Source organism: Phodopus roborovskii, unplaced genomic scaffold, assembly GCF_943737965.1.
Source record: "Phodopus roborovskii unplaced genomic scaffold, PHOROB, whole genome shotgun sequence".
Lineage (NCBI taxonomy): Eukaryota > Metazoa > Chordata > Mammalia > Rodentia > Cricetidae > Phodopus > Phodopus roborovskii.
Window position 1 is genome coordinate 3,657,234 of NW_026126418.1, and position 23,137 is coordinate 3,680,370.

Sequence of the window (23,137 nt, forward strand, 5' to 3'; positions counted from 1 at the left end):
ACACTAGAAAACAAAGTAATGTTTAAGAAGGGCCAGTTTCTCTTATATTTTTGGTTGTGAGCCTAGCCTTTAGTGGCTGAGCCATCTCTCCAACCCTAAAAATAAGGGCCAGTTTGTCTTAATCATAATACTTGAGTTCTGTAAAGAAAAGAACTAACAATGTTTGAAGGAAATACACCAAGGGTTTTTCATCATACTAGAAAAAGGTGACGTGAATCAGCTAGCTGTGAAGCTTACGTGAACAGTTTTCACCGGAGTACGTCAGTTTCACTACTGAAAGATGTATCAACATTTAGTCCATTAGTTTTTCCAGCATTTCTTCTGCTTTTCTTTTTTGGGGCTGGTTGTCATTTTCTAAGCTTAGTAACCTTTCAATTTCAGTTAGTTGGTTTATCATAAGGCTCTGCCAGTCATTGTTACCAGGAGAAAAGGCGAGTAGATCAGGATTGTCTGTTACTTCCTTTACCTGGGAGTGGCTTTGTTGCACAGTTGGAATCAAAGGCTCTGCTTTCACCTAGGAAAGACCACGTTTATTTTACCACCAAAATTGTCATACAAATGACAGTAAGGAAAATCCAAAACACCAAACCAACAACTAGGAGTGTAGAATAAGCTATTTCATGGCAGATGAGTTACTGTAGTAGTTTGGTAGCAGCGGTCCCTAATGTGGATAGAAGGCTTATTATGTAGTATCCTCCAAGCACTTGTGCGTCTCAGGGATACCATAAATGTTTTCTGATAGGTCTTGTGCTTATGATGAAATAAATTTAAAAATGCAGATAACTGTTAGTGTCTTCCATACCCTCCCTTCCCAAAAATGTCTGTTTGGTAACTTCTGTCAAAGTGGGGGAAGATTAGAAATTCAAACATAAACCTACAGAGAAAAGGTCTTTTCTATCAGGCTTCTGACACTGTTGAGAAGGGAAGGAGCACTGAGGCAGAAGAGGCATACTTCCAAACACGATGCTAATGCAAATGCTGTATTCAAAAACACTCATTTTAAGAGATCTCCACACTAATCCAAATGTTGTATTCAAAGACACTGGGCGTTGGTGGCAAACGCCTTTAATCCCAGCACTTGGGAGGCAGAGGCAGGCACATCTCTGTGAGTTTGAGGCCAGCCTGGTCTACAGAGCTAGTTCCAGGACAGGCTCCAAAGCCACAGACAAACCCTACCTCAAAAAACTATAAAAGAAAAAGAGAATTGATTTTTTTTTTTTAATGAAATAGTAGAAGAATATGAAAAAACTAAATATTGTTTTTATAAACTTACCCAGGAAGACATGCCAACTGCTAGTCTTCTTTTTTAGGTGTTATTGATTATTCTATAGAATCTTTCTGGCCTTTTTCTGTGAGCACTTTCCTGGGTCTTGAGATTTTTTTTCATAAACAGTTGTGTAAAGGAGCTTCAAAAATGGTACCTTTTATGAATGTGTAATGTAACTATCATGAGTTAAATATTTTGTTTCCAATTTATCCCTATCAGATATATTTGAAGTGGTTTCATGAGGAAAAAAATTGGTTTTCAGATAAGATTTTAAATTTTTTTTTTTAAGAGAAAATGAGCTTTATAGTAGTGGTTACTGTGTTTGGTATTAGGGACTTAAATATGTATTTTATAAATACAAAATTTATATTAAAACCCTAAGATCCCAACCTAGTAGTGGAAACAGTTATTTCCTTCTGGCACATACCTTTAATCCCAGCAATCAGGAAGCAGAGGCAAATAGATCAGTGAGTTGGAGGCCAGCATGGTCTATAGAGAGAGTTCCAGGATAGCCAGGGCTACACAGAGAAATCCTGTCTTGAAAAACAACAATACAAAAAAAAGCATCATATTCCATACCCCATAGAGTAAGTCACTGAAATTGTAAGGAACTGACCATTTGTCACAGAAAGTGTAATGCATGTATCCTATCATTGCATTATGGAGATTTAATCCTTTCATACGCTTCCAAAATAATACAAATTAATTAGTCTGATAGCTTATTAATAAAAAGTTTTGGATGTTCAAATCAACTATTTCTAAGCTGAGGTGACAGAAAGGAGTACATGAACGATGCCTCAGTCCCATAAACAGGCTGGATTGTATCTACTTGATTTATACTCTGTGACTTTTTCCTGCTGTTTTCTATCAGCCTTAATTGTGAAAAATGGTGCCATGTTGCCCTCCTGATATTATTCTGGAGATCAGTTAGGGCTTATAGTATCCAGATGCATACAGTGCAACACATATCTGGAGAATTAGCTCACCGAGGTCTGCTCAGCAATATTTTTAATTGACTTACATGTTCTGTGGGAAAAGGAGAGTCATAAAACGTCTTTTCAGTTGTATTCCTCTCTTCACTGGTCGACTGTCCCTTGGGATCTGAATGGATACCCCAGTAACTCACAGTGTCAGCAACTCTGCTAATGCTGGAAGTATCTGATTGACAAACAGGAAATGACAACAACTGAACTGTATCCTTTAGACACATCTTAATGACTGAACTTTCTGATCTTATGTTTTCGTGTTTAAAAATCAACAATTTCCATGTCACTTAGGTATTACCAATTCTCAGAAAACAATACTGTATTATTGTTGTTCCTAAATTGTTAAGGAAGTTAAGATGGTATAAATACCTTCTTAAACACACACGTACAAAATGTTATCATTTCCTGGTTACCACCACATTACCCACACATATATTTACATAATGACCATTTTACAAATACAGATTAGTGGGGAGGAATGAACAAAATAAACATCAGAAAATGCCACAAAGAGCTATGTCAGAAGGGATTGTTGGGCTTAATAACAAAAATTACTTAAAACAGAGCTGGTTAACTCTGAAAAGACATGCTTAGGAAGAATAGCAACTTCAGTTTTTGAATTTTAGATATCTCTTATGCCAATTAAATGTGTTGAGAAAATGGTGAATGTTAGGTCAGTCCTTAAAGCTATGCTTAAAATTGCAGTTTGGGAAATGAGGGTATACAGCATTTTGATGATCTTTTTCCCCCTACATTAATGGTGTTAGTAAACAAGGTATATTTACTTTGTTTTTAAGCCCCCAGTGTTCTTTTTTAATTTTTTTTTTCAATTTTCTATTTGAACAAAGCCTATTAAGTCTGTGGACTATATAAAACATTCCTTGTAACTTACATTTCTTCAATGTGTTAAATCCACAAAGTTCCCTTAAAATCTAGTTAGCAAAGCATGGTGATACACATCTAATCTACTTGGATTCCAGGACTAGAGAGGCCAAAGCTGGAAGATGACCAGTTAAGTGACAGTAAAACTGTCCAAGAAATCTTAAGAATGCCTTTAACCTCAACAATGTTGACTGTGAGAATACTATTAGCAGAGTAAACATACTTTCTTCATTTCCATCACAAACTTTGATATATTTAACATAGCTAATCATATGGAGTTTTTTGCATGATGGTACATTTGTGTATGCATGTTTGCATGTGTGTACACATGTGTGGCAGAGGCAGACATCAAATGACCTCATTTACTCCACCTTGTATATAGATGTAGGGGTGCTCATTTGAACACAAAACTGGCTCTATTCAGCTAATCTGGCTAGCCAGCTGCCTCCAAGAATCCCAGGACTCTGCCACACCCACCAGCATTCAGGTGTTGAAGATCAAACACTGGTTCTTACTTTCATATGGCCAAGTTGCCTTTACCAGCTACCTCCAGAGCCCAATATGTAGTACATTTTTAAATATCTGTAATAAAAGTTAAACAAAAGCAGGGAGTATGAATTTCAAAGTATTGCCCCCAAACATCCACATCTCTACCAAATCCTGTATTTCACCAAGTTATTACATTTCCTGGAACTCCAGGAATTAAAAGTTAATTCTTTCATTCACGCGTTACTTCAAGAAGAAAATGGACCCTCTAATCTCTAAAGTAATGTGAATATAACATAGGCACATAATTGTTAAATGATTAAAGTGCTTCAAGCAAAAACAACAAAATCTAATGGTGTGAAATAAATTCCTTCTACTTTTGCCAATAAAATGAAGAACAAGTGGGATTTGTGATGCTAGTGAAGGAACACATATAAAAGGAAAAACAGAAAGAAAAGACTAATTTACCTAGAGAGAGACTAATTCACTAGGTAGTTAACCCTAATTTCAACTCCATGACCTAGACGTGGTGGTGGTGCCATACTTTGACAATGAAAAAGAACACTTCCAAATGTGATTGGTGAGCAGGGCGTTGGTGCATGCCTTTAGTCCCAGCACTCAGCAGGCAGAGGCTGGCAGATCTCTGTGAGTTTGAGACCAGCCTTGTCTACAATAGCTAATTCCAGGACAGCCTCCAAAAAAGTGGGTGGGTGGGGGGGAATGGGGATATACTGATACTACTGTTTAGATTAGATTAAAAATAACTCATCTTAAGAAAACCATTCTGTTTCTGTATACACTGTATTATGTATAGGTGAACTTACATATACAAACATAAATGTATTCTTTTTCACTTTAAACAAATCTGGAGTATCCAGAACAGTAAATCAATAGAGAAAATAAAATGTGTGGCCATGTTTTCTTACCTGGCTCAGTATTTTTCCTGGTGTCATCCAGACCAACTGTTTTACAGAAAGTCACTTGAGTAATCACTTTGCTTTTTGGACCTACTGGTTTCTCCTTCAGCAATAGAGCAAACTTGGAAGATGAAGTGCCCACTGTTTTAATTTGATTTATTTTTGACCAAGGACTAGTGGCTACAAACTTCATATATTCTGGAGTTTTCTTGAGTTTTTTATCCGGAGTGGGAAGATCAAAGGCCGACCTTGCTCTTGTGTTTACTGAGTCTGCAGACGGTGTTAAATGAGACAAACATGATTCTCCCTGACCTTCACCAAATGTTCCTTCTGACAGGATGTCATTTAATGCCTCTGTTTTCTGTCTATCATTTAGAAGCATGCACTGTCTTTCCTTAACTTCCACCAAGGAAAAGAGGCCATTTTTTGTAGCTTTGGTTATCTGATTCTCACTGGAAAGCTGTTCTTCTGTCATGGGAACTACAGGTTTGAAATCTTTGGCTTGTGAAACGTGACTGTCCCCTTGGTTAACCTGAAAGTCTGAGATGTTGTTCACACTGCTTTCTGAAGATCCTAAATGGTTCTTAAATGGACTGTTTTGTATGTTATTTATATTTTTCCTTATAGTTCTTTCTGCAGGACTTGAGGTGGGTTTTACCAGTGTCGGCATAGTATTAATACTGTTTTCTGAATTGTTAAGTACTTTCAAATTATCAGAGACAGCAGATGGGCAGGGTGGGCTGATCACCGTAGCAGAGACAACAGTTGCTTCAGGTGTCTGGACAGCTTTACATGAAAAAGATGCTCTGCTGCACTCACTCTCTTCATGTGAGGTTTGTTTTATTTTTTGGTACTTATCATCTAACATTAATTTGATATCTAGAAATGAATCTAATCCTGCTATGGTTTGGTCATGGTTTGTAATTTCCTTCTCTGTAGCATTTTCCAGATCTGCTGGAAGCAATTTGAATTGCTGTTTGAATGTCTTGCTTTCAGAAACATCTGTGTTATAGTTTCTTTTGTTGGTCATCTCATTTGAAATGCCATTAAAAGGTGCTTTGTTACTTCGAGTCTCCAGAGGTACATCTACACCACTGTGGAAAAGACCTAATCCTTCCACTCCTTCTAAGCATACCTTCTCTGTTTCTAGTGATTCATTTACCACTAAGAAATTGTTCCATGACTTAAGTTCTGAAAATTCACTCTCTTTTTCCAAGCTCACCGTGTCTTTTACTTCTACAGTGACTGATTTTCTACAGTCGGTAACATCCAGGGCTTGCTCATGATTACTTTCTTCGTTATCTAGGCAAAGGGCTTTGCTTGGGGACATTCCACTTTGATGTCTGTCCTGAAATACTACAGCATTAATTTCGCTTTTGGCACTTATTTCAAAAGGCTGTAAATCTGTCATGAAGAGGATACAATAAAATGTTATCATCTCAGTAAAGCTTGTTTATAACGTGTCACCTATGTTTTGTGAAGACATATTTAGCCTTAAATAGTCTATTAGACATTAAACATACAAACATGACATCAATTTTATTTAAATTTTGAGTTCCTATACTAAAGAAAGTATGTGGATGCTAAAATTTTGGCTCTGTCCTGAAACTTTTTAGTTCACAACAGCAAAACACTTTGGTTTAAAGGGGGTAAGCAGCATGAGGTATTACCCAAAGGGGCAAGCAGCATGAAATATTTACACAATGACCTTCATTTTTCCTATAGTTTCTTTTGGGGCACAAAGTACAATCCTATATGAACACATAATGATAAAAAATTAATGTATATAGTAACCTCCATTACAACCCAGATCTAACAACATTCAGAAGTTGATAGTTAGCTTTTCTATGTTTGACAATCTTCTTTTTTATTTGTTTGTTTATTACTCTATAAGTATTTTAAAATTCTGGAATAATTTTGGGCCCATTCACAGAATATCTACTTACCCAAGGAAATTTATTCATCTTTGCTTTAACTATAGATACCATGTAATAAATATAATTAAAATAACTCAGAAAATAAATTTCAGGTCTTCCAGGGCTGTCTGTGTTGGTTCAATCATTCTTTCTCCAACATCTCCACCAAGTGGCTGTTCACCCTCAGCTGAACACTTCAGTCAGCGCCACTTTCAGCATTCTGCATAATGGAGAACCTAGAAATCATCTCAGTGCTGACTGGGCATCTAAACCAAGGTGCCCTGCTCACCAGAGGTATGCCAGTGACCCAGAGGATGCTCTCTGCAGACTCTGTTAAGGACTCACTTGCAGAATGCTTGTTTACACACACATGGAAGGTGTTTCCCAACTGTCCTGGAAGACTCCAAAGCAAAGCTGTAACTGACAGCCCCCTAAATGGCAGGGGAAGGCCAAGGAGCTTTATCAATGTACTTTTTTTTTTTTTTTTTTTTTTTTTTTTTTTAAGACAGGGTTTCTCTGTGATTTTCAAGGCTGTCCTGGAACTAGTTCTGTAGACCAGGCTGGTCTTGAACTCAGAGATCTGCCTACCTCTGCCTCCTGAGTGCTAGAATTAAAGGCATGTGCCGCCACCACCACCCAGCTATCAATGTACTTTTAAGATTACCTTCTGCAATTTCTTCTACAGGTAGGTCTGTCATTTTTTCTTTTTCTCTGTAGTAATCAGTATCTGAATAAAAACTCTTCATATTTTTTCCCCATATTTCTTGACCAGAATTGTATTTTTGTGTGTTGGTGTTTTCTGGTTTTTTACTGGATAGTTCATCGCTATTTTCATTATTTAGTTCTGGAATATTCTAGTACAAAATAGAAAAGATTGTTTAAGTGTGCTAAATATTTGAGCAAACTTTGCTGATAAAAGTGGATTTTAGTTCAGCTACTCAGCAATTTCTATTTGAAAATCGAATGACTTTTGAACGTCCTTGTATACAGTCCTACATTTAAACAAACCGGAGAGCTCAATATGCTTTCAAACATGTCTGTCACATTATTATACACACAGGCAGGCAAATTAGGGGTAGGATTTACTTCGGTCAGGCAAATTGTTCAAGTAGCATTTTATATACCTATAAGACAGCAAACAAACCAGGAATGGTGGCACATACCTACACTCTAGCACTCAGGAGGCTGAAGCAACAGGGTCATCAGGAGTTTGGAGCCAGCCTGGATTTTAGTGTTCCAGGTCAGTTTAGACTACAATGTGAGCTCTGTCTCAAAAACAAAATCCTAAAAACACCAGTATATATCTCTCTTTGCATGTTTTCATCATTTTCAACAGTGTGTCACAATAGACTATGGCAAGTGAATGTTCACCAAATAAGTTACAGACAAAAGAATGAAGGAATCTGTGAACAAGCACACATGTTAGTTATACCAGTTTTATGAAAAGATTAGACACAGCAAAACAAGATTTCTCATTTGGGAAGAACTAACTTCAAAGTGCTTTCAAATAATATACATTTCTAGACCATTTACTGTTATTTCTAGCCATCCTAAAGTAACTTGTCTTTGAACTTGCCTATTCAAAGTAAATTATTAGATGAGTAGATTAAATATATGAGATAAGATCACTCAGACAAAGGACTACAGTGAAAATTGTTCTTTCAGGGAAAAATTGCTATAGTTACCCAAGCTCTTCCTGTGGGAATGAAGAATGACAGAAATGGTCAGCATGGGAGTCTATGGATGACACTTTATCTAAGTGTTATTTCTTTGTCAGGTAATTACTTAAAGTCTTTTCTCTCTTTTTCCTTTTTTTTTTTTTCTTTAATTTTTTTTTTCTTTTTCTTTCTTTCTTTCTTTCTTTTTTTTTTTTTTTTTTTTTTTTTTTTGAGACAGGGTTTCTCTGTAGCTTTGGAGACTATCCTGGAACTCACTCTGTAGACCAGGCTGGCCCTGAACTCACAGAGATCCTCCTGCCTCTGCCTCTGCCTCCCAAGTGCTGGGATTAAAGGTTTGCACCACCACCACCCAGCACTTAAGTAATTTTTAAAGCAAAATGGTAAACATTATACAGTAAGGTTCATAAATTAGGCAGAAGCAAAGTGTATAGTAACAATAACACAAAGGGCAGGAAGGAGAACAATGACAACATGGCTGTAGAGTCTTCTTCCCGTAAAAAGCTCTGGTATATTATCTGAAAATATATTATGACAAACTCTGGAGCAGGGAGGTCAGCAAGACACCTCTTGTGGATCAAATCCAGGCCCATGCCTGTTCTTGTACATATGATTTTATTGGTGTCGAACAATATGCATTGTAAATGTACTTAACAGTATTAAGCTGTGTGTGTATAAAATGTTAAAATAGCAAACTTTATGATATATATACATATATAAATATATATTACCATAATAATAAAATGTAAGTAATGTACTCTAGGAATAAATAAGTAAAAGGCATTCCTCCTACTATTTTTTTTATCATAACAGAAGGAAACAGGGATCCTGATATGGAGGTGCATGCTGGGAATCCAAATACTCAGGGAGACAGAGGCTGGAAGATCATAAGTTCAAATTCATCCTTGGCTACTCAATGAGTTCAAGGTAGCCTGGGCTACATAAGACCCTGTCTAAAAAACAACAGCACAAAAAAAAAAAAAAAAAAAAAAAAAAAAAAAAAAAAGGTAAGGGAGGAAACAGAAAAGATAGAAAATACATATGTCTATTAAAGTAACAAAATAAAGTTATAAGCACTGAACACTTGTTTTTGACATCTTTTGTCTTACTGATTTTTTAAAAGTTTGTTTTGATTGTCAATTTTTTTTGTGATTGTCTTTCCTTTTTTGAAACAGAGAAAGAACATGAAGTTGAGTAGACAGGGAAATGTGGAGGAGCTTGGAGGAGTTGGAGGAAAAGAAAACATGGTCAAAATACATTGTATAAATACATTTTCACTGGGCATTGATGGTGCATGCCTTTAGTCCCAGCACTCAGGAGGCAGAGGCTGACAGATCTCATTTGAGGCCAGCCTAGTCTACAAAGCTAATTCCAGGACAGGCTCCAAAGCAATACAGAGAAACCCTGTCTCAAAAAACAAAACAAAACAACAAAACCATTTTAAAATAAAACTTTTAAAACATTCATAATAAAAATGGAGTTGATGTATTAAGTATCAAAGACTACACCTAGGACAACAATGAAATAAAACAGAATAATGATATAAAGGCCAATTAATCTGGAAGGTATAACAATCATAAATGTGCCATAACACTCATAAATCAAATGCCTACCGAGTTTAAAATACATGAAGCAATACTGACCAGAACTGAAAAGAAAGAAACTCCCAGTGGAAGGCCAAGAGCACAAAGATCTCAGGTAGTAGAGGCTTGAACAGTACTGGCAGCTGCCTCACCTTGGTGGACACTTATCCACCATTCACCAGAGAAGCTACAGAATCATCCCTAACCCCCACCATCTACAACATTAGAAAGAGTAGGCCCTGCATCTCAGCAGGGCAGCACAATTCAGCCAACACTGTTTCACAGGTGTGGGAGAGCCAGTCTCAAAACTGTGACCATGGGAGAGCTGACCCCATTTCCCATCTAGAGGACCAATCCTACAGCTGTTCAGGTCCAAACTCAGGGTTTTGACTTGGCCTGCCCCAACATCCATCCTCTATGATCTATTGGATCAAGTGAAGGGACCTGACCTGCAGACCCAAAGCTGTAAGATCTCCACAACACAGGGGGCCGTGGGATGTCCAGGAAGAGTTCTAGTGGGGATCCAGCATTGAACAGAACTAATGACTCTTTGCAATGAAAACTTGCAAGCAGAGATGTATGCACAAAGGGGTATATGACACGACTTGTTGGATTACACTGCAGCTTCCATTATGAGATTTTTAATTCCTTCCCTTTTTTATTTTTCTCATTTTATTTTCTCTCAAATTTTGTTTTATTGGGGGGGGGATGAAGGGGCACAGGCCAGATGTGAAGGAACAGGGAATTAATGGGATGAAGATACATGATATGAAAAACACACAAAATAAATTTTAAAAATTCAAAGAAAGAGCTGGGCGTTGCTGGCGCACACCTTTAGTCCCAGCACTCGAGGCAGAGGCAGGCAGATCTCTGTGAGTTTAAGGCCAGGATGGTTTATAGTGCTAGTTCCAGGACAGCCTCCAAAGCAATACAGAGAAAGCCTGTTTCAAAACAAAACAAAACAAAAAAAACAAAAAAAATTCAAAAACAACAAAAAAAGAATGTTCCAGCATACACAACCAAGAAACATATCCAGCAAACAGAGCCAAGGATAAAATCATAGGGTCATTTAAATAGAGAAAAGGTTTTTAGGAAAAATTAACATCCTTCCTAAAAGCCCTGAAGAAGCTAAGCACAGAAGGACTGCACCAGAACATAATAAAAAGACTGCATAGCCAGCATGACACTCAATGAGTGGAAACACTGGAAACATGTCCCCTAATAATGTAACAAGGCAGGGAGGGGGGATACAAATAGGAAAGGAAGAAGTTAAACTATCCCTGATTGTAGATGATATGAGCCTATACTGAGAAAAACACTAAAGTCTCTCCCTAAAAACTCTTAGATATGAGAAACAAATCCAGCAAAGTAGGGAAAATTCAACACAGAAAATCGACCAGCTTTTCTATTTACCAATGAACTCACTAACAAAAAAAAAATCAGGGACACATCCCATGACAACTTTGAGTCTTAAGAAAAAACACTCAGTGTCCTCTTTTGCATCTCTGCTGCTATGATAAAACATTGACCAACTTAGAGGAAAAAATGCTTATTTACATGCAAATACCAGGTCACGGTCCATTTTGAGAGAAGTCAAGGCAGAAACTCAGGAAGGAACCTGGAGACAGGAACTGAAGTAGAGACCTATGAGTAATGCGTACTGGCTTGTGTTGTGGGATATTTGTACACTGTGTGAAGATATATTGCTGTGACTGTTGTAATAAAAAGCTGAGCAGCCAATAACTAGGCAGCAAGTATAGACATGATTTCTGGGGAGAGAAAGGAAGAGGAGGAATCTAGACATGGAGGAGAAACCAAAAGACATGGAGATGAAACAGGAGATGCAAGATGGAAAAGAGAGGTAATGCCATATAATAGAACATAGGTTAATATACATGGGTTAATTTAAGTTAGAGAGCCAGTTAGGAATAAGCCTAAGCTATAGGCTAAGCTCCCATGATTAATCAGAAGTCTCTGTGTCATCATTGGGAGCTGGCTGGAAGGACAGAAAGACTCATTACAGGCTTGCTTCCTCAGCTGCCTTTCTTATAAAACCCAGGACTACATGCTTGGCCAAGGGTAGCACTGCCAAAATGAACTGTCCCCTTTCTCAGTCATTAATCAAGACATGACCACAGGTTTCCAATAGAGTCAATTCTTGAATTGAGGGTTCTTCTTCCCAGGTGATTCTAGTTTGCATCAAATTGAGAGAAACTAATACAATCTCAATGGAAATAGAGGCGAATTCTCTTGCAGAAATTGATAAATTTTAAAAGTGAAATGGAACTGTAAGAAATCTACAACAGCAAAAAGTAACTGAAAAATAAAACAACAAAACTGAAGAACTTCTACTTATGTGAAGATGTGTTTAAGAGCTGCACTAATATAGGCACTGTGCTATTGGCATCAATTTATGAGTCTAATAAATAACGATGAACACTATAGAGTCTAGAAATAGACCCACTTATTTCAGAGGAAGTTTCAAGTTACAGTGGGAGGAAGAACAGCAGTTTGCTTTATTTCTTCCTCCTCCTCCGTCTCCTCCTTCTCCTCTTCTTCTTCTCTCTGTGTGTATGTGTGTGTGAGAGAGACAGAGAGATAGAAACAGAGACAGAGGCAGGTTCTTTCAATACAGTCCTGGCTATTTTGAAACTTAGTATGTAGACCAGGCTGACCTTGAATTCACAGAGATTCACCTGCCTCTGCTTCCTGAGTGCTAGGATTAAAGGTGTGAACCACTATACTGGACAAGAACAGGGTTTTCAACAAATGTGGCCCCAAGATAATCAAAAATCTAAACCTAAGGGACTCTTGTACCTTCTGTTACACTCCACACCAAAGCCAAATAAAACTGTATGACAAACAACATAGTTAAAATTAACGTGTTAAAAGCTGAGCGACCTAAAATATAACTTGGAAAAAAAAACCCACCAGTGATGGCCCTAATTTAACAGTTAATACCCTAAAACATACTTTGACTTTACCTGAAACTTCTTGCATTCCTCATGTTTTTTCTGATCATATAATTTGTTGTAATGTTCTTTCAACTTAGCATGAGTTTCCTTAAGTAATGACAACTCACTTTTAATCTCATTCATTTCTCTACTAATTTCTTCAACCTAGGATAAAATTATGTCAAAATAAGAAGTGCATATATTTTACCTGAAAATTAGTTTTATAAAATAATTATTTATAAAAAAAGTAACAAAATTAACTACTTGAATTAAGAAATAACATTGTAATAGCGACATGTATTTAACAAACATGATTGTATATTCATACTCTTTGAGAAATGTGAGACTTAAGATTAAGTCAGTGCAGACAGAAAGTACCAGTCAAATTGCAATCCAAAATTGAACCTAGGGTCTGTGCCCATAAATACTTTCTTATAAATTTTTTTTTACCTTCATCATAAAATCCTACAAAAGTTCCATGTGTATGATTTTAATCTTCATTGTTGCACACTCATGTGTTTAGCTGAGCTATCTAGAGGTGCAGAACACTAGGTGTTACAGCAGACACTGGCACCTGAGCCTCGTGTTTCCATCTGGAAATTGAGCTTCACTGCATGTGCAGCTCACAACTGCGTTCTTGCAGGGCTGGGGAATGCTCTTCCATAGAAACTTCACACGTGACTACAAGCACATAGACACACAGACTATATAGATCTGCTCTCCAGTTTAAAATATTCTTACAAAACCAAAGTGGCTTTTTCTTATTCTGCTTAGTTTATTATAGCTTTGATATATGATTATAATTACGATAGTTTATGATATGTGGTTTATGATAGTTTGTGGTTGCATAATCTACAAATCTTATGATAAGCCATTTTATTTAAGCTTACAAATTATAGCCTTATCAATAAAGTTGCCTTTCCTTTTTTAAAAAATGTGTTATTTAGGTATTTGAAATGTACTTGTGCACATGTTTGTGTCCATGGAGGTCAGAATTGGGCATCAGAAACCCTGGTTGCTAATCTTCCAGTATGGGTGCTGGGAGCTAAACCTGCAAGAGGATTCTCAACAGTCCCATTTCCTCTATTCTTAATCATTCATTTGCCCTTGGAAGACGGCCACTGTTGTATTCTCAGAAGAGAAAATGAATGTTACTATGCTTTGATTAACTGCACAGGCTGTGGAAGCTCAGTTTCCAGATACAAATGTTATATTTAATTGTTTAATTTGCAGCTCCTTTCTGCTTCCAAGCTTTCCCTATCCTCACAGCACCACTTTCACAGCCTTTTAAAGAGTATATGAGAAGGGAGGTACTGGAGTGCAAAGCAGAATAACTGATGTTACTGTACTTGTTCCTTGATGATATATTTTCCTGGTGGATATTATTAGCCAATGTTTAGTGTTGTGATGTAAGTATGAAATAATTTTCTTAGATTTGAACAAAGCATATCAAAACCAACAATGGCCAAGTTGATCACTTCAAACTCTGAATTAGGAAAACTTATTAACTACAAATAAATTGGGTTTTCTATATCAGAAATCAAATAAAATAATCTACAGAGAATGTCATAAAACTTATATTCAGATATACATTAGTATAATAAAATGGTATAATTAATACAGTCATCTGAAATAGAATCATATATGCCTAAAGTATAGTTCCATAAACGCAGGGACTTTCTACTGTGTTAATTCTGTTTTTAAAGAGTGATTAAAGCCATGTTTTCCATACATTATAGCCGGAGACAATTATCTCAATTCCTTTCTAAGGAATTGAAAAGGCAATGAAAATTGGTACTAAGATTAAAAAAAAAAAAAAAATCCAATTTTGTGATCCATCAGTTTTTGAAGTAAAATTTTGCTTTGCAATTTGAACTTCCATCATTTTCTACATTTGTTTCATATATTTTATCAAAATAAACATTTAGTGTAAAAGAGAAAATGACTTCAAGGAAGCAACTGTTTACAACATATAATCTCATTATAAAGTATTAGTACAACAGAACTCAACTACTGCAAACATGTTCTAACATGGCTCTGACACATCTCAACAAAACTACCTAGGAAAGCAACCTTGCCCAGACACCAATAGTTTACATATGGTTCTAACTCGCTAAGATACACGGACTTATTTTATTTAAATAGACATTATTTGCCACATATTAACAGCTATTCTAGATAGTCACATATGCTTTATATACAAACACAAACACATATAGTCTTCCATTCATGGAAACACTAAAGGGAATTTTATTAAATTTAGTTTTTAAAAATACTCTCACTTTGGTGGAAATATGAGTACAAGAAGAAAATGTGTTTGACTTATCAGTTTTTAAATATTTTCTTAGCATTCAATAGTTATTTTAAATATCTATAGCTATTTTAAATACTTTAATATTTTACAATTTAATAAACCTACACGTCTCTTCCAAGTTCCTAGTGCTTTCTCATGCTCATTCTGAAGATTAAGGAACTTTTCTTCATTTTCTTTTACCTTCTCCCTTTGCAGCTCATTATCTCTTTCAAGGGTCTGCAATAAAATTAATTATCCAAAAAATAATCAATACCACATTAATGAATTTTGATGTGTTTTATGTTGCTCAGACCTTTGCGTGGAACATGCTGAAAGTACCATACAGATCAGTGATAATGTGCTACCTCAACAATAATTTTCATAAATTAACAGAAAGGTGCTTAGAGTTTCCTAACAGGAAATAGGGGGAGGCTATGATGAAGAAACGGCTATAAAAGGGTATAAAAACATTGCCATTATTCAGTTTCACTGCATAAGTTTTAATGTACTGAAAAAGTAATATAAAGTACAGCATTGAAAAGCATGAAATGTAGCATAATCCAACCTAACCTACTAAAAATTTTAACTACCATAAGACGTTTTTACCTGTTTATTTTAGAAATTAACTGGCTAAGAACCCTTAAAAAACAATTCTAATTTCAAATTAATACTTTTTAGCCTAACTTATTTAACACATCACTTAGCTACTTCATTGAACTAATTTAATAGAATCACCCTATCTCTCAAAAAAAAATATATACACATATATATACATTATATATACATATATTATGTATATATGAATATATATATGATGTGAAAGCCACAAAGAATAAAAACTTTTTTAAAAATTTAAAAATAATAAAAAACAAAAATATCATCAAGTGTTTTCTAAGACTAAAATTTAGGAACTGTGAATTCCAATCACTAATATTATTAGGTCTCTTTACTATCTGTAATTTATGCAAACTGAAAAATGGTATCTATATATCTAATGCATCTAGAATTTTAAATTCATTTGTTTATCATTTATAAAGCTACATACACTTGGTAAAAATTTCCAGCTACACAAAACAATATAAAAGGAAAAGATGGAAGTGGTCTCTCCAAGTTCCCCTCCCTAAAGTCAGCACTTAAGTTTCTGTAATCAGAGGTTCTCACCACAGGAAAAGCAGACAAAATGTCTTTACATACAGCTGAGGCCTTTATCACACATACCTATTGCTCTGCAATGTGCTTTTATAAAAGGCAAAACTATCTCCTGTTTACCTTCCATATTACTAAATACAAATTCATTTCATTTAAAAGTCTTCAGAATATTCTATTTAAAGAGTTCTCAGTAACATCTAGAATATCAGTGTGTAAATATGTCTGTGAAATTATGACAACACATCTAATACAAAGCATTTCACAATTTGTGAAAAAAACACTCTCCTCTGTCCCACTAGAAGCACTGCACTTTGAAATATCTAAACCGAACACCTATTTTGATTGCTCTATTTCAGGACAATATGAACATTTTCACATAATACATATTTCCTTAATCCATGGTTACACATAATAATAGGGTAGTTTTAAAATATTTACTGTTGTATAATTAATAGGTGCTTAGTATTTTAGTATTTTGTAACAATTATTTTTTAGAGTATCTATTTATATGGACAGCATATTCTGTTTTAGAAAGTAGATCAATGTTTAGGAAAGAGATGAGAGAACATACCATAATCTCTATTTTAAGAACAATAAATGACCAATAGCATCATGTTCTTAAAACAGTATATATTAGGTGTGTCAATTATTCTTGGTTCATATCCTATCTTAAAAAATACCACCTCCTTCAGGTATGTGGCTGCACTTCTGTTTTTTGAGACAGGGTTTTTCTGTGTCGCTTTGGAGTCTATCCTGGCACTCACTCTGTAGCCCAGGCTGGCCTCAAACTCACAAAGATCTGCCTGCCTCTGCCCCCTGAGTGCTGAGACTAAAGGCGTGCGCCACCACCACCTGGTGTGACTTCATTTCTTTGGAGCCCTTCCATCCTTGCATTACAACTTACTTTCTCAGTTGACTGTACCAGCCAAGTTATCAGAGAGGATCCCCTCCTCTCCTGCAGTCTCCTGTTTCCTAGATCCCACAGTCCCCTTTATTTCCTTACTGGGTACAGTAAACCATTGTCATGATATAGCAGAAGTGGATGGTAATTGTTTCTGGGATCCTTCTTATTTACTGAGATACTGGATTGGCTGAATGCAGAACAACTCTGCTTTGGAGATTTCTTCCTAACTTCTACAGACACAACTACATTTTTCCCTACAGTCCAGTTTTGCCAATGAGAAAGCTTAGGCAAATGTGTTATTCTCATTCCTGATTCTTTACATTTCATACTTTTCTGCAGTTTCAGAATCATCTTTTTATGTGTAATCTATATTTTACAGTGATACACACTGATATTAGGCAAAATGAACTCATACCCTTCAGGCCTGTGAAACTTTTTGTATTGTTTCTCCTTCTATTTTCTTGGTCCACTCTTTTTATGAAACATACCAGACTCTTTAGACTGATTCCCAAACTCTTTTTCTCTCTTTTATATCCTCTCACCTTGTTTGCACATGTGTGTATGCTCAGGGAGAGAGATTCACTTAAGGTGTTATCATTCCTCAGAAGCTTTTCTGAAACAACATCTCTCATTAACCTGAGCACCAACCAGGCAGAGTGACCTGGCTCACCAGCCATTAAGCCCAGGGACCTGCCTATCTGCCTCTCAGCCATGGGAAGCCCACACCACCATTATTGCAGTTAAATAAGGATCAGGATAAGCAAATAGGCCGAATAGATGTTTATTCAGGGAGAAATAACTTACAACCTAGACAGATTAACACCAGCAGGTTCCACCAGATGCTCTCCTCACCGCGACCCACCAGCAAGAGAGTGTTCCCCGGCTCCCCCTCAGACCTCCTTCCACAGGTCACTTCTGCCCCTGGATCCACCCCCAAATGGGTGTGTGTGGTCAGTGCCACAGAAGGAGACAAAGTGAATATCCCTCTACAATTCCCCTTTTAGTCTAAAGAAAAGATTTAGGCTTGATACAAAACTATACACAAAACAGTGAATAACAAGTGTGCTCTAAGAAAAGAAAAATCAAGAATAAAATGACCTACCTATCTAGTCCTAGGGTGAAGGCATAACGGAGTTTACAATAGAGTTGTCCTAAGCTGGAAAACATAAGTCTAGTACCTAATATATCTAACTAGGAAGAGAGGATAATAGTTGTGATAGTTTAATCTTCAACCTCATCAAGACCTGAGAAGGAAAATAATGATACTAAGGTAGACAGGAAGTGCAGATGGGCAACTTCCAAAAGTTGCAGCGAGGACAGAAACAGCAAGCTACCTGGACAGTCACCCAAGGTCTCACAGAAAAATTGGTACACCCAGTTTTGGCTAAGGCCAAGAGTACTTGACAGACCACAACAACAGCAGGGAAGTAGAAAGGCTGTCTTACCCTGACTTGGCAAGGTCCAGCAGTCTTCTATTTTTGTCTCCTGCAAGCACATAGGACTGCATGTCCAAATCAGTGGTCAAGGCAGGGGCAGTTCTTTGCCCAAGAGGCCATTAGCTGAGGCAAGAATGAACTCCAGCAGGAGCAATATGTGTCCAACATATTTTCGGGAAAGTGCACGGTGCTGTCAGTAGCAACAGTGTCTCATGTCAACAGAGTACTAATATTAAAACATTTAAATGCCATGTTCTGCATGTCTATGAAGTGATTGAAGATTAAGCATCTATGTCTGACTAATCTCATAGGTAAAGGAAACATGAGTGAAGATAATCTGTAATACTCAAGAACTTAGCTAAAAAACTGATTGAAACTTCCCTGAGTAAAGCAGGAACAAATACCTAAACATTATAACTATGTACATATACATACATATAAATCCCTAAAATAGAGGTAGAGTAGAAATGTCAAGACAAGAGGTAGAACTATAAAGGGCAGCATGATAAATATCCCAAATTGTATCAATATACAAAATGTCTTGAATACAAGAAAAGTATACATACATAGAATATGGTAAGAATAATGTGCATAAAACATCATAAGTGGAAAAATTTCATACAATATAACAAAATATAAACTTAATTTTACATAGCTTACCACAAATAAGAATATATAACAATGTAAGCTGTAAAATACTATTATCTCACTCTTACTCAATAATTCACAAGAAAATAGGCTAATCTACCTATATCCCATCTAAACCATACCTTTCCCAACCATACCCTATTCCTGTCTAAAAGATAAACCCGAGTGCAAGCATCACTTTCCATACCCGACCCTAAATAACTAAAACCAACCCAAAGAAGGTGACTATTATCCCCAAATTCCAAGGGTAGGGAAAGAGGGTGTCATTATCTTAAGGTTACTTTCTGCTGAAATGGGACGATGATTGTTCCATGGGATCCTGTAGGAAGAAAATTTTTAGCAACCAAATTTTCTCAACAGAACTGGCTGTGACAAGATACTGCTCTTGTCTGGACTGTTTGACTTTATGCTGTATAAACTGGACATGCAGGACTCACAGGAAAGTGACTGCTGATACAAGATGGACATTGCTACAGAATTCCTGCTTCATGGAAGAGTCTGCTAGACACACCATGGCCTATGGGCTGAAGATGGAAGATTACAGAAGAACAGGTGACTGACAAGGCAAGTTGTCTCTGTCATTTCTAGAGTTTATATACTATCCTTCTATAGTCTTTGAAGAAGTTGAAGACAGATAGTTATGGTTATAGTTTTCCTTAGTTAGGCTTAAAGATAAGTTACATATAGGACTTTAGACTCACAAATATAGGATAGATGATAGAATAGTTTCTTTTAATCTTGCTAAATGTTAATGGACTAAATATTGTTTACTGTGATTCTTACTTGATAACTGTTGTGTTATATATTTTGCTATGTTAAGGTCAAAACCCTTCTTTTTATTTAGACAGAAAAGAGAAGATGATGGAAGATGTCATTCTGTAAATGTTTCTCATACTGGTTAATGAATAAAGCACTGTTGGCCAATAGGAAAGGAAGATAGGAGGGACTAGGAGACAAGGAGGATTCAAGGAAGTAGTAAGGAGGAGTCAAGATGGAGAGACTGGGAAGACAAGACGTTGGCCCCTTACGACCACGTAAGACCACATGGAAATACATAGAAATGGGTTATTAAGACAGAGCTAGCTGATAAGAAACTAATACCTGGCCAACAGCATTATATCTAATACAGAGTCTCTGTGTGTTAATTGGGGCTGGCGCGGTGGCGGGACAAGACCAGCAGCGGGCAGAAAAACCCTACTCCTTACACCACCATGGCTAGATTTTTTGTTTGTTTTGGTTTTGTTTTTTAAGACATGGTTTCTCTGTGTAGATCTGGCTGTCCTGGAACTCATTCTGTAGACCAGGCTGGCCTCAAACTCACAGAGATCCACCTGCCTCTGCATGTACCACCACCACTGCCCGGCTCAGAGCTGCTGGACTTCTGGTGGGTGCTGGGGACTTAACTCAGGTCACTTGAGCTACTCCCCATTTTTGTTTGCTTCTTAAGATTTATTTATTTATTTATTTATTTATTTATTTATTTATTATATAGTATTCTGCCTGCATGTATGTCTGCAGACCAGAAGGCAGCATCAGATTTCATTATAGATGGTTGTAAACCACCATGTAGTTGCTGGGAATTGAACTCAGGAGTTCTGGAAGAAGAGGCAGTGTTCTTAATCCCTGAGCCATCTTTCCAGCCTGATACTTCCCAGTTTTATCCATATGTCTATTGATTCTATTTTCTAAACAACTATTTCAACATAATCTAGCAACCTTTCCATTGCATTTATATTTTAAGTAGGGTTTCTCTTATTCTGTGATTATGAATTTCTAATTCTTGTCCTATGGATTAGTATTTTTCCTTTAAGCGGTTTTAGCTTTACATGTGTTTTAGACTATTTTTTGTCTGCATGTCACATGAGAGACTTTCTTCAAGTAATCCTTAATCTATTTACACTTAAGAATGAGGTATTTAAGAAGGAGGGACGGAGAGGGAACTGGGATAAATATGTAAAATAAGAAAAAAAAAGAATGAGGTATTTAAAAGATTGTCAAAAGTTTATCAAACACTGGATTTCACTGTAGGGAGTTTGGCTGAACTTTGGGAACATGTAAGTAAAGTAACTATGGTCTTCCCTTTTGGCCAGGTTAGTTTCCCCCCAAAAAAGAATCTCCCATTCTCATCTCCAATAACTGGGAGAACTACACTGACAAGCTGAACTATTAACCTTATTTTCACTATAATATTTCCAACAATGTACTGACAGAGAAAGGAAAGGGGAGTAGAGATGAAGAAAAGGAGGGGGAGAAAAGGAGGGAAAGGAAAGAAAGGGAAAGAAAAGGGAAGAGAGCGAGAGGACAGAAAATAGAGGGAAAGGAGATGTAGGGGAGGAGAGTGAGGGGACAGAGAGAAGAATAAATTTGCAAGAGTTGCCTTTTCTGCTAGTGATATAGTCAATTTCAGGCCACTACTATTTTGACAACCAATTTCCCAACTATAAGGGAGCCCCAGCATACCACTAGATTCCTTTCCACCTCAGCTCTCTCTCTAACTTTAAGCATATACCTCCAAGCCTATACCAAAGAGGGGAGTACCAGTACCTGTGGGGTGGAAAGGGGAAAGGGGGATTGCAATGGAGTCTTACACAAGTGTTCTCATCTGGATCTTTCAACTATACATCCCATTTCAAAGGACTCGGGATACTACAATTCCTGGCCATTTCTGGATTTAGTTTTGTTTAGTGGCGTAGAGATACAATCCAGTGTCTCACTGTCTTAGGCTTTCTATTCCTGTGAGAAAACACCATGACCAAAACTAACTTGGGAAGGAAATGGTTTATTTTAGCATCAAGTTCCATACTAAGACCCGTCTGTCATCAAGAGAAATCAGGACAGGAACCTGGATGCAGGAGCTGATGCTGAGGCTATGGAGGAGTGCTGCTTACTTGCTTGCTCCCCATGGCTTGTGAAGCCTGCTTTCCTTTTTTGTTTTTTGTTTGCTTGCTTGTTTGTTTTGTTTTGTTTTGTTTTCAAGACAAGGTTTCTCTGTGTAGTTTTGGAGCACTGCCCAGTGAAGCCTGCTTTCTTATAGCACCCAGAACCACCATTCCATGGAGCAGCACTTCCCACAGTGATCTGGGCCCTTCCACATTAATCAATTAAGAAAACACACTACAGGCTTACCCATGGGGCAGTCTAGAGGAGGCATTTTCTCAGTTGAGGTTCCCTGGTCCAAAATGATTCTAGTTTATATCAGGCTGACATAAAACTCATAGTGCTAGGCAAGGACCCTACCACTCAACTATGTCCCAGACCTCATTTCCATGACTTTGAATTAGTTTTCTATTTTCTACTATTTTCTATTTTCTACTAACTGTAAATCTAGTTCACTTTTAAAACTTAGCCTTTTATGTTTCTTCCATCATCTCCATGTCCTTGTGGATTTATTGCCATTTTATAACAGTTAACAAGGAGGCAGAATGTAGGTTTAATTAATCATCTTAAGCTGGAAGCCCTAACCAGGTAGTTTCTGACTTGGGAAGAGCCCAGTTTATTCATGGTACAGGACTGATTCATTAGCACTTAACAAGGTCCCACTGCATGCCTGATACTATCTCATGCTCTTAATGAACATTCAGTTACAGTACTGCTGTCTTCAGAGAGTTTATACACTATCATGAATATAAACTTGTACATATTATAAAACACATGAAATCTGTTATTATTTCCAACTGAATTAACAAATCTGAAAAACATCTGTGAAAAAAGGATATGGTCAGAGGTCAAACTGAAATCATTTGTTAAGTGCTTTAATCTTCAAAAAATAGTAAATTGCCCTAGTTAATGTAGTAATAATACAATAACTACAGGAGTAAAATACAAAAATTACTTTTAATATTATGACGATAGAAGTATAACTAAACTTATAACTGGAATTTAGATATCTATAATCTTTCTAAGTTTACTTCTAAGAACATAAGACAGATGGCAGTAAAACTGCAGAGCACTGACAAGCAGTCAGCCATTATTAAGAGCAACGATCCCTTTAGTACAGGTGGAATTAGAATGTTCAAGAAAACACTACCGTATCTAAGCAA

The 23,137-nt window shown here is 36.7% G+C and overlaps 1 protein-coding gene across 1 annotated transcript in view; it reads right to left on the reverse strand.

Annotated features, from left to right (window-relative positions):
- Positions 1-267: 267 nt before the first annotated feature.
- The window catches only part of Ccdc73 (coiled-coil domain containing 73), a 92,910-nt gene continuing 70,040 nt past the window's right edge, over positions 268-23,137 (reverse strand). The window contains exons 12-17 of the mRNA XM_051184057.1: positions 15,087-15,197; positions 12,698-12,832; positions 7,119-7,308; positions 4,548-5,942; positions 2,289-2,425; positions 268-514 (exon numbers count right to left, since the gene is read on the reverse strand). Of these exons, the coding sequence (XP_051040014.1) occupies positions 293-514; positions 2,289-2,425; positions 4,548-5,942; positions 7,119-7,308; positions 12,698-12,832; positions 15,087-15,197 (2,190 nt within the window). The 3' untranslated portion in view covers positions 268-292. The remainder of the gene's footprint in view (positions 515-2,288; positions 2,426-4,547; positions 5,943-7,118; positions 7,309-12,697; positions 12,833-15,086; positions 15,198-23,137) is intronic.